Genomic DNA, 11,699 nt, shown 5'->3' with positions numbered 1-11,699 from the left:
CCCAGAGGCATTCCCCACTGCAGCAATTCCAGAACAAGTTCATGGCATCCACCAGAATCCAGACATTGTGAACAGAGAGATTCCCCCCACCCCAGTTGTCACAGGAGCAGAGCAGGAAGGGGGTTGTGGGTCAGGACTGAGGTGCATGAGCACAGCTTTGCATGTAGGCAGCCCAGGAGCAGAGTCTGAGGACAGGTGTGGGGTGGGATCGGGGGGGAGGCCAGCCCAGGACTGGACAAGCAGGCATTGCTGTAGCGAAGGATTGAATCTTAACTCTGCTTCCTATTAAGATTTCCGTGGTCACCCATGGGACTGGTAGTAACCTGACTGTTTACTGCCTCGCGAGCACCTCCTCCTGGCCAGAGGCCACTCTACAGCACTCTGCCTCACTGGCCATCCCTCCTCTTCAGGGCCCCTCTAAGAACCCTTCAGGCCTTAGCCCCAGTCTCTCTCCTCCACAAATCCAACACAAACCCACACAGCCTGGACCCCGGGTTCAGCTGAGCCCAGTCCCAGTACCTCCTGTCTGGAGTTTGGCCTTCGCCACAGGCCTTCCCCATCTTTCCCCTGCTTCCTGGGCAGAGTCGCTCCCTGGCCTGGAGAACGTTCTCCCAGCGCTGTCGCCATTCCCGCCAGTCTCAACTTCACTCCTTCAGCAACCACCCCCTGCTTTCCGCTGCTTTTTATAGAGGAGGCCCCGATTCTGCTCAGGCAGGGTGACCAGATGTCCCGATTTTATAGGGACAGTCCCAATACCTGGGGCTTTGTCTTATATAGGCTCCTATTACCCCCCAACCCCATCCTGATTTTTCATACTTGCTGCCTGGTCACCCTACTCTCAGGTGGGCTCCAGGCTCAGCCTCAGGCTGTCCAGTCCATGGGCAAGCCATCCTGTTCCAGGCCGGATTTGGACTCACAGTCGCCTCCAGCCCCTGACATTTCCAGCCCACTGAAAGTATAAAGCCCCCTGGACAGAGTGATCCCATGGAGCCCCACCCACCTCTTCCTCCTAGTCCCTACAGATGGGCTCTGCTGGTCACCCTCCAGTTCCTGAGTCTCTGATCTTCCCACATCAAATCCCAGCATCCTCTACCCGCTGCTCCACCTCTGGCTGTTCCCTGTTTTGTGGGAGGAGGAAACTCTCTGGGTCTGAAGCCCAGACCCTGCCTAAACCCTGCCCTGGCAATCTGTGTTCCCCTAGGGATCTAGGCTTAGGAACAGGATGGGTCAGATCCAGTAACCTCCACTTCGGCTGTAAAACCACAGGCCACTGAGCGTCCGTCCATCCCTTAGGGGCATTGTATAAAGCTACAGGGATAAAATAAGGCCCCTAATTCCTCCCGAGGGCGGGGCGCTAATGGGCTCTCAGATCTTAAATATCATCATTAGAGGAAGAGGCTCTTCTTCCTGGGGACAAACACATCCTGATGTGAGCAGAGATTAGTGGGGACATCGTTAGCTTGCCAAGAGATATGCTAAATGTGCTCTTTAAAGATTTAAATGCTCTGAGCTAAGAGTCCCCTGACTGGTCCCCTGCGGGACATGAGACTCTCTAGCAGCGGGGTCCAGGATTCTGTTTTTACCTGTGGATGGACGAATGGCCAGACTGGGTCAGACCAATGACCCAGGTAGCCCCGTATCCTGTCTCTGAGAGCGGCCACCGCTAGAGGCTTCGGAGAGAATGAGCAGGATAGGGCAGTTACTGAATTACATCCCCAGTCGCCAGTCCCAGCTTCTGGCAATCAGAGGTTTAGTAACCCCCCAGGGGGCAGGGTTGCCTCCCTGACTATCCTGGCAAAGGGTCACAAAACCGAGTCCCAGAGCCAGACACTCAGCTGATGTCAAATGCGCCTATGGCCCCAGCGACCCCCACTGAGAATCCAGCACAAAGGGATAATTAAAGAGACCCTTCCCTCAAATGGTCTGACACTGAACCTAGAGCAGACAACTTCTCCTTCTGCTAAGACATGAGTCCTCTTCTTACCTAGGGTCTGATCCAGTTCCTGTTGTGATCTGTGGGTATGGGCTGAATCAAGCCCCTGCAGACCAGGCACCAAGCAGCACCAGCTAACTGTCCTCCTGCTGAAAGTGTTTGCAATGGGGAAGAGGTAACAGTGTCTCTTCTGCTAGTTCCTGCTTCTGATTCCTGCTCTTCTTGGGCAGATGCCTGGGATGGTTTGGTGGAGCACAGAGGGGAGAAGCATCTTCTCTTCCTCCATGTCCCACTGTCGCCATCAACCTCAGGTCATTAAGGCCAAGATTTCCAAAGATTAATGACTTTGGGAACCCAGTTGGAAGAGCCTGATTTTCCCAGCCTGCCGAGCAGTCACCTGCTGAAAATCAGGCCCCCCTTTACGGCGTCTCCACCGAAAATCTCAGCCTAAGCGAGGCCTCAAGTCTCTTCCCTCCCAATGTTGCACTTGTTACTGTAGCATCGGAGCCAAGTGGTGCACAGGCTTTGCGTGGCCTCTCTGTAGAGAGATAAATATCCACCCCCGGTGAAATGGCAAAGGCCTGTATGGTTTTCGGTTACAGACTGACCCGCCGTTAGCACCTTCTGCCCAATGGAAAAATGTATGACAGCGGAAAGGATGCTATCAGCCGGCTGGCGTTCTTGATCGTTATCTCCAGGGAGGCACAGAACCCATCATCATGTCTCCACTTGAGTGGAGATACAGGTCCTCTCCCACACCACCCGATGCCTTCGCATGCTCTTTATGTCAATGGTTACGGCTATTTCTGGCTCCAGCCATCACGCAGGGTCCAGGACACTAACAGATCATTCTCAGAGGGAGAGGAGAGGAGCGGGGTTTTCCATGACTTAGGATTTCGCAGCGGTGCAGTCTAAATCGGTTATTGACAGCCTGCACCAGAGGGTTAATAATGAGATGGTCACACTGGCTGTTGCCACAGAACAAGTGAGATTAACCCAGAGTAGGGGGGAGCATGAGAAATTCCTTAAGGACTTGGCTACCTGATGGGAGATGAAACTAGTAGACACACGCAAGGGAACAATTTAAACTACTCAGTCACAGGGCTTAATAATAATAATACCACCTCCTAGCTCTTGTCTAGCCCTAAATCTCCAAGTGCTTTACAAAGGAGGTAAATATTATTATCCCCATTGCACAGATGAGGAAACTGAGGCACAGAGAGGGGCTGTGACTTCCCCAGAGTCACCCAGCCACATCAGTGGCAGAGCCAGGAACAGAATCAGGGTCTCCTGAGTCCCAAGCCAGTGCTGCACCCACGATGAGTTCCAAATGGGTTACAACAGTGACCACCACCCTCTTGGGCGACACGTTAGGCTCGAACAGGGCACCTACCGTGCTAAAGACACAAGCTGCTCTGGCATGACGTGAGCTGAAGACCCAACATCTGGCAAAGGGGGGCTGACAGGGGATTGAGACTCACACTTAACCCCTTCTCTCGGCCCATATTCAGCTCAGTTTTAATTCCCTGCTCCTGGGAATAGAGGACACGGCCGGCCTAGCACTTGGGAACGACTCCTGCTCACTGCAGAGGGCTGTTCCGAGCGCATAGCCTTTACTTACACCCATATGTAATCTCTGCTGACACCAGCACTGCATCATCCCAGGGTGACCTTGGGGAAGTAACATCGGCTTCCCGTGCCTCAGTTTCTCCATCTGTAAGATGGTGGTAATGATCCTGGCCTGCCTTTTTAAGTGCCTTGATCTGTGCCTGTGAGATGTGCTATAGACGTAAGATAGGAGTAGTACAGAAGGGCCGAGGCCACTCCACTCCAATCTATCCATGTTCTACAGAGCACATTTCCATCTGTCCACTGCTAGCTCCCAAAGATCCCCTGCTGACTGGGTGACAGCCACCACCGGCCTCCATAGCTAAAAGCACCAGCTTGGCTATAGCTCAAGCTAGAAAGTCACAGCTCTGCAGCTGGGACTGGAACAAATTCATATCACCAGTGGATCAGGCACCACATGACCCCGGGAGTGGTGGGTGTTACTCCTGCACCCAGTCACTGGGCAGTTTGCAAATGTTGTCTTCCTTGTCTCACACCGGGTAGAGCCTGTAAGGCCTCATGCTTTCCATGCCCCGCAGGCAAACCCCATGATGTATGGGGGGGTGTTTATCATGATCACAGTGCATGCTGGGGCATTAGCGCTGAGACCCTGGGTGTGGCGGATTGGATCACAGAAACCCCACCTTGGGAGCTGCCAACTGATGTGCCAAGACTACTTCTGCCCCTGGCTTCCTGCCCTGGCAGCTCAGGACTTCAGTGCCCTGCCTGGTGTGAGCCAGACCCGCTAGCCTGCTGCAAACCCAGACCCAGGTCTGAATCACATCCCCTAACAGCTGCAGGCTTAACTGAAAGCAGTTCACAGAAGTGTTCCTGCTTTTAACACTCAGATGCCCAACTCTCAATGGGGTCTAAAACCAAATAAATCCGATCTACTCTGTATAAAGCTTATACAGGGTAAACTCAAAGATTGTTTGCCCTCTATAACATTGATAGAGAGAGATGCACAGCTGTTTGCCTCCCTACAGGTGTTAATACATATTCTGGGTTAATTAATAAGTAAAAAGTGATTTTATTAAATACAGAAAGTAGGATTTAAGTGGTTCCAGGTAGTAACAGACAGAACAAAGTAAATTACCAAGTAAAATAAAATAAAAAGCGCAAATCTAAGTCTAATACAGTAATACAACTGAATACAGAGAAGATCTCACCCTCAGAGCTGTTTCAATACATTTCTTTCCCAGACTGGATGCCTTCCTAGTCTGGGCACAGGGCTGCCTGGGGTGAGGGGGCAAGTGGGGCAATTTGCCCCAGGCCCCGCAGGGGCCCTCACGAGAATATAGTATTGCAACTTTTTTTTAAATGGAAGAGACCTGTGAAATTGCTTTGCCCAGGCCCCCTGAATCCTCTGGGCGGCACTGTCTGGGCACAATCCTTTCCCCTGGTACAGCTCTTGTTCCAGCTAGGTGGTAGCTAGGGCATTCTTTATGATGGCTCCTCTCCTCCCTTTGTTCTGTTCCACCCACTTATATAACTTTGGTATAAGGTGGGAATCCTTTGTCCCTCTGGGTTCCCATCCCTCCTTACAGAAAAAGCGCCAGGTTAAAGATGGATTCCAGTTCAGGTGACACGATCACATCGCTGTAAGACCCCAAGCCCTCATTCCTCCCAGCCTGACTCACAGGAAGGCCTGCCTGCAAACAGAGCCAGCCAGTCAATTGTCCTGGTTGTTGGGAGCCATCAAGATTCCCAACCACCATTAATTGCCAACACTTTGGATAATGACAATAGGCCCGCAGGGTTATATTTCATATTTCTAGTTTTAGATACAAGAGTGATACATTTATAGAACTAGGAAGACCACACTCAGTAGATTATAAGCTTTGTAATGATACCTTACAAGAGACCGTTTGCATGAAGCATATTCCAGTTACATTAGATTCCCTCATTAGCATATTTGTATAAAAGCACATAGACGGCAACATCACGCTGGGAAGGTGCTTTATGGAGCCAGGTTTGTGTTTATTTTAAACAAGGCCTGTTAATACAGCCACTACTCTCCCACAGGTCCTGCTGACTGGCCTGCCCTGCTAGGAACAAAGAGACGCATTGTCCTTCATGCCCCCAGAAGCTGTCAACTTGGGCCAGCTTCCGAGTATCTGAAGCGAGTGACCAGAGGCAAGTGGAGAGGAAGTAGCAGATAGTCGCACAAGGATCTGATTGTGCCTGGATCATTTAGATCAGCCCAGCACATGTGGTTTCCTGGTTTCCGAGTTTCGTTGGCCTGAGGCTATAAAACCAGCCACAGGGCAGCAGGAGGCTCAGGTTGGTGTCGATCCTAGAAGAAGATCCAAGGAGCTGTGAACTCAGAGATGGAGAGGCCCCAATGTCTCCTGCTCCTGCTTTCCCTGCTGTCCTACCCCTCGACCCATGCTGGTGAGTAGAGGAAGCCATGGGCTAGGGTGACTCTCCAGGGTCCATGCACCAGTTGAGGAAGGAGCCATCCCCTCTTCTCCCACTCGGGAGTCTGTGTGTCTTTCAGGTGCTTTGCGGAGTCAGATTGTTGGGGGGCATGAAGCTAAGCCCCACTCCAGACCCTACATGGCAGCTCTGAAGTTTTCCAGTGATTTCCGGTGTGGGGGTTTTCTGGTGGCCCCGGACTGGCTGATGACCGCCGCTCACTGCATGGGGTAGGTACTGTCGCCAGGTTTGTCCTTCTCAGGCTGGTTGACGGAATAAATTTTAAAGCAGGAGTCATCTGCCCGTCTGTGTGAAGCCAGTTGTCTCTGCACCCTCGCCCCCGTTGCTCGGGGAAGGGGAGAGGGGCTGTGTCCGGGAAAGTGACCCATGCTGCCTCCTCCTAGTTTCAGGGATATCACTGTGATCCTGGGAGCTCACAATATCCATGAGCCAGAGGAGTCTCAGCAGGTGCTGGGGGTTGAAACCTACTACAAACACCCTGAATACAACGATATCTCCCTAATTAATGACATAATGCTGCTCAAGGTAAGTGACTTGTCTGCAGCAGGGGAGGTCCCCCTGGCAGCTGCTTTGGGGGGTGAAGGGCTAAGTGCGGATGGCTGAGAACAGAGAGAATTTTATGCCTTATGCTGTATGGGAAGAAGTCAAAGCTCACTTTGCAAACTGGGCTTTATTATTTCAAGATGTCCAGCCAGAGAAAGGAAACCATGGGCAGATCCTGCAGCCTCACCCTTCCTGGAGTTCCCTGAGGGCCAGAAGCACTCAGCCCCTCTCAGAATAGATCACCCAGTGTCAACTGCACTGTCCCACATCCCCTGCAAGCTGCATGTTCTCCAGTATTGCCTCCCTCCTGTCCCCTAGACTGCTCAGGGCCCATTGCTGTAGGTTGCTGAGCACTGGCTCTGAGGATGCTCAGCCTCTCCCATCACCTGGCCAGGTAGGGCCACTGGACATCTTCCTGAGCCATTCTCACAGCATGACCCCTGCCTCCAGACTCCATTGACTAGTTCTTGGGGCTTAATACTCCTCCACTTCCTTCCACCCAGCTGACAGCGAAGGCCAAGCTGAATAAATACGTCCAGGTCATCCCGCTGCCCAAGAGCAGCAGCGACATCCCCACCGACACCAAGTGCAGTATAGCAGGATGGGGCCTCATTGACAAAGAGAAGAACACTACCAGGCTCTTTGAGACTAACATCACCATCTACAGCCGCAGGAAATGCCTCAACGTCTACCCCCACCTCAACGATGGCATGCTCTGCGCCGGCAGCTTCCACCAGCTCAAGGACGCCAGCCAGGTCAGTGCTGGAAACACCGGCAAACGGGTGGCATGGGGAAGTGTGGGCACCAGGCAAGCTACTTAGGTGCCTCTCCAAGAGGAGGGACACTCATGGATGCAAATCTCCTGCCAGCTCATGTGTCTCCCATAAGGGTTCCCCCTCTGTGGTTTCTTGCTACCCAGGCTGACAGAAGCCCTGCATTCAGCTCCTGAAGGAGGGTTTGCTGCTGAGCCCGGAGGCCTGTGGAAGCACACAGCTTGGCAGCGATGGGTTCCTTAGTGAGTGTCATCTGCACCAGAGCTGGTTAACATTTTTCAACCTCCTCCCCCCTTTTCTTTTTGCAAAAACATGCAGATTTAGGTCAACCAAAACATTGCACCAAGTTGTGTTCAATTCACCCAATGGTTTCGGTAAATAAAAAAAAACCAACTCCCTCCCTTTCCCCCTTTCCCAATTTCTGAACAAAATTGAAACACGTTGGTTTGACCTTTTCAGAACAGAACATTTTGATTTTTCGATTCAAAACACCTCTCCCTTTGGAAACTTCCCTCCGTTTTCCAAGACCAGTTTTTTCCTTGCTGCTGTTTGGAACTGGCGCGAGATGAAAACTCCATTATTAGCCCAGACAGCGTGTGCCTGTCGCGGTCACAGGGGGCAAGCACCACTTGTGTACACATGGCCGAGCTGGCTTTAATTTAGCGGACTTGGGTGCCACAGCAGTGAAGCACGGCAGCATGGGCCAGACCTGGGAGTGCTTACCCAGGGTTCTGGATGGGTTTGTACGGCCTACACTGCTGCAGCGTCACTGCTCCAGTAATGCTCACTCGGGAACATCAGCCATGAGGCGCAGTTACTCCCAGTGATTGCAGTGCCTGTGACATGGGGCGACTGCATTGGGTTTGTGCAGAACAGCCGGCTTAATGGGTTGACCCTGGGGGTAAGAGTATAGAAGTCCATCAAGTTACACTAGGGATTAAGTTGGCCCCATAACCAGAGGGCCTCTGAAGTGTCTCCTCTTCTCTGTTTGGCAGGGGGATTCTGGGGGGCCTATGATCTGCAACGGAGTGGCGCAGGGAATTGTCTCCTTTGGCTACAGCGCCCCTCCTGGTGTCTACACCCGCATTGCTAACTACCTTCCGTGGATCAAAAAGATTATGGGCTAGAGGACCAGAGAAGGAGATGCTCCAGCTTCTCCTCCAGCATCTTCTGCCTTTGAGACCCATGCTGCTTTCCCTTATGTTGCATCCTCCAGCCTTTTCTCCCTTTGGGGTGTTGTCTGAAACCATAGCGGACAAGACTCTCTCTAGGTGCCTCTATGGCCTGGTTACTGTAGATCTGAAGGCCTGCAGGCCCAGCAGTTCCCTTGTCACCTGGGTTCTGTTGGCTCAGGAGAGGAATGTCAAGTTTTCAGCCCCAAGTTAATATTCTCTTGACTGGTCCCCTGAAGAAGCAGCAGCTTTGCTGTTCTGAGGGGCTTCAGGATTCCTTCTGCCCCTGTTGACGTGAATAGGGCACAGCTGTCCAGTCTCCGGGACGGTGCTAAGACCATCAGAGCAGAATCAGGGATGATTCTAGAGCAGGGTGCACTGAAGTGAGTTGAAATCGGCCCAAGGAGGTGGTTTTGGATCACCTGGAGGGGAAAGCTCTGACCCATGCCCGCTCCCTCCTGGGCGTCCCCTGATTTGTTTCCCCGGCTCAGTCCAGGCTGAGGTTGGGCTTCACTTGGGTTTACAAGGGAGTTTCTCTCCCTGGCATTTTCAGCTGGTGCCACATTGTCAGAGCAGAAGCAAAGCAAAGAATGCAGCAGCAGGAATCTGAATCCTTGCCAGTTCCTCTAAGAGGGAGGAGACTCCCCAACCCTATATTCTCACACCTCCTTCGCCCTGGTCACTGCTCCATTCCTTCTCTATCGCTTGCTGCGATGCTGGGCATGTAACAAGCTTGAAAAATAAACGCCAATCTGCATGTCACAGCGTGTCAGTCTCCTATTTCACGACATCTTGCTTCAGTGGGTTTCTGATCATTCTCCAGACAAACACAAGGGGCCAAATTCTGCTCCAGTTGCAATGGGGCAGGGCCTTTGATTTCAGAAGGTTGCCTGGGTGTAAATGAGCAAGTCAGCCCAGAGGAGACCAGTCCTCTTTTGACTTCCCAGGCCACAGAGGGAAGTGCCCCAGCAGAACTGAAAAAGACCCATGTGGTTTTCTGATTCTGGACTGCGCAGCCTTTAATATCTCCTGTTTAGTGGGAACTCTGCAAATGGGAGGGGCATGGCCTGTAGGTGTCCTTGGTCCTTATTGCTGGGAATGCATAACCCACCTGTTTAGCTTTGCCGTTCAGTTTAGACACATACCCTCTCACATTCGGCCCGCTGCCTCCTTGCACTTTTCTTGTGGTCCTGGGTCTGTCACTGATCGCTGCTAGATAGATCTCGAGAGGAGGAAAACTCCCAGTGTCGGAGCAGAGTCGGGCCAGTGCTGAGCGCATCCAGCATTACTAACTCGCATGATTTCATTGCCTATCACGACCTCTTGGTGTTTTCCTTTCTCAGCCTTCATTTCATAAAAAAGTTTCTAGCCCAACGCTAACCACGGGGGATAGGAAGAAGCTTCCCTGGGGTAATTTATCTAATAACTGGGTTTCTTATGCTTTATTCAGAAGCAGCTGGTTCTAGCCACTGTTAGAGACAAGACAGAGACAAGATAGTGGACTAGGAACTTAGGGTGTGATCTGGACCCCGTTACCCCCTCATCTGAGCATCTCACTATTTACCACATGGGAGTTAGAAACACTCATGGGCCACAGATTGAAACTCATCTGTTCTAGCTGGGTTTAAAGCTGTCAGTCAAACATAAAAGTGGAGAGAAGGCTCGTGGCTTCCAATAACAATCTAAATGGCAGATTTCAGAGGGGTAGCTGTGTTAGTCTGTATCAGCAAAAACAACGAGACACCATGGAAAAAAATCTGTGACCGTGGAAAGGATGCTATCAACATGTAGACGTGACAACTTTATCACAACCATCGCTGATAACGTTATCTCCAAACCCCAACGTTTAAGACTCTCAGGCTCCGCCCAGATCGCCCATCCTCCATCACAATCATCAGCAAATCGGCAGGCAAGAAGATCTCCAGATGGTGTTGATCAGTATAGGTCCCTTGGCTTCACTAGTACGAACGTGATCAAACCCACTCTGTCTCCAGAACTCCTAATGAAAGTAGGTTGATAAAGGAGGGAGGTTTGGTACGGAAAGCTTTGAAGGGGAGCAGGGAAAGTTGCTTTTAAGATTTTAACCCCCCTAACACAGATGTCGCATGGATGGTTTGAGAGGCTATACAAATGCAGTGGGGAACAATGCTGGTAAGGAAATCATTCAGGATTGTCTTTCTGGTTTTCGCATGTAAGACAAATAAGTTACACTGACAAACAACAGCCAAACATCAGAAATGATGAGCCAGGCTCCAAAAACTATTCACAAGATTGAATTAAAAATCATGTGTTTGTTGTTTTTAATTAATACATTTTAGGTTCTTTACTGCCTGGATTCTGAGACTTTAGATCACACTCTTGTCACATTTTCCATCTTTTCTCCTCAACAATAAGGGCTAGAAACTTACTTCCCTCTCCCCCCGCAAGAGCTGAGATTTTCACATAATCATGTGACTCCAGAAGCTGGGGCTTTATGAATAATCCTAAATATTGCAAGACTCGTTATCAAATCACAAGAGCTGGCTGTGACAGACAGTAATTTCCTGCAATATCCTGGACACACCATACTGAATTAAATCGTTCCAATGGTTAATTAGTCTCATCATTAAAAATGTGCATCTTATTTCCGGGCTGAATTTCTCTAGCTTCAACTTCCAGCCACTGGATCAAGTTCTACTTTTCTCTGCTAGAATGAAGAGCCCATTATTAACTATTTGCTCCGATTTCCATACTTACAGACTGGGATCAAGTCACCCTTCAACTTCTCTTTGTTAAATTAAACAGACTGAGCTCCTTGAGCTGTCCACTGTATTAAAAATGCAATTGTCCGTGTGTGATTGTGAGATTGTATGTACCACCTCTCGGAGGAGGGGGTATGCTGATGGAATTCCTCTGGTTACCAGCCCTGGGAAGCATCACCCTGGGGAGGGGACCCATTGTCAACTGACACCGATTCCTGGTCTCTTCAAGGTGGATTCTCTGGAGACTAGCAGATAAAGAAAAAAGGTTGGGATAAATAACCTGAGTTTAAACTGACTCAGGGCCTCCTGGAATTCCTCTGGTTACCAGCCCTGGGAAGCATCACCCTGGGGAGGGGACCCATTGTCAGCTGACACTGATTCCTGGTCTCTTCAAGGTGGATTCTCTGGAGACTAGCAGATAAAGAAAAGAGGTTGGGATAAATAACCTGAATTTAAACTGACTCAGGGCCTCCTCCCTGATCCAGAAAAT

At 50.8% G+C, this 11,699-nt stretch overlaps 1 protein-coding gene across 1 annotated transcript; it reads left to right on the top strand.

Moving 5' to 3' along the window:
* Positions 1–2,930: 2,930 nt before the first annotated feature.
* LOC115638673 (mast cell protease 1A-like) lies at positions 2,931–9,230 on the top strand. The gene is made up of 6 exons (XM_030540551.1): positions 2,931–2,945; positions 5,825–5,935; positions 6,042–6,189; positions 6,370–6,505; positions 7,027–7,278; positions 8,292–9,230. The coding sequence occupies exons 2-6, from the start codon at positions 5,872–5,874 to the stop codon at positions 8,421–8,423; spliced, it is 732 nt and encodes a 243-aa protein (XP_030396411.1). The 5' UTR covers positions 2,931–2,945; positions 5,825–5,871; the 3' UTR covers positions 8,424–9,230.
* The last annotated feature ends 2,469 nt before the right edge of the window (positions 9,231–11,699 follow it).

Source organism: Gopherus evgoodei, chromosome 22, assembly GCF_007399415.2.
Source record: "Gopherus evgoodei ecotype Sinaloan lineage chromosome 22, rGopEvg1_v1.p, whole genome shotgun sequence".
NCBI classification, from domain to species: domain Eukaryota; kingdom Metazoa; phylum Chordata; order Testudines; family Testudinidae; genus Gopherus; species Gopherus evgoodei.
Note: the sequence above shows the minus strand (reverse complement) of the source record. Positions and strands in the feature narration are given on the sequence as shown.

What these genes read in the sequence shown, in the direction of transcription:
- LOC115638673 (XM_030540551.1), top strand. Translation starts at nt 5,872, where the DNA reads ATGGAGAGGCCCCAATGTCTCCTGCTCCTGCTTTCCCTGCTGTCCTAC. An exon ending in CTACCCCTCGACCCATGCTG is followed by an intron (nt 5,936 to 6,041) that starts GTGAGTAGAGGA and finishes TGTGTCTTTCAG; the next exon opens with GTGCTTTGCGGAGTCAGATT. An exon ending in ACCGCCGCTCACTGCATGGG is followed by an intron (nt 6,190 to 6,369) that starts GTAGGTACTGTC and finishes TCCTAGTTTCAG; the next exon opens with GGATATCACTGTGATCCTGG.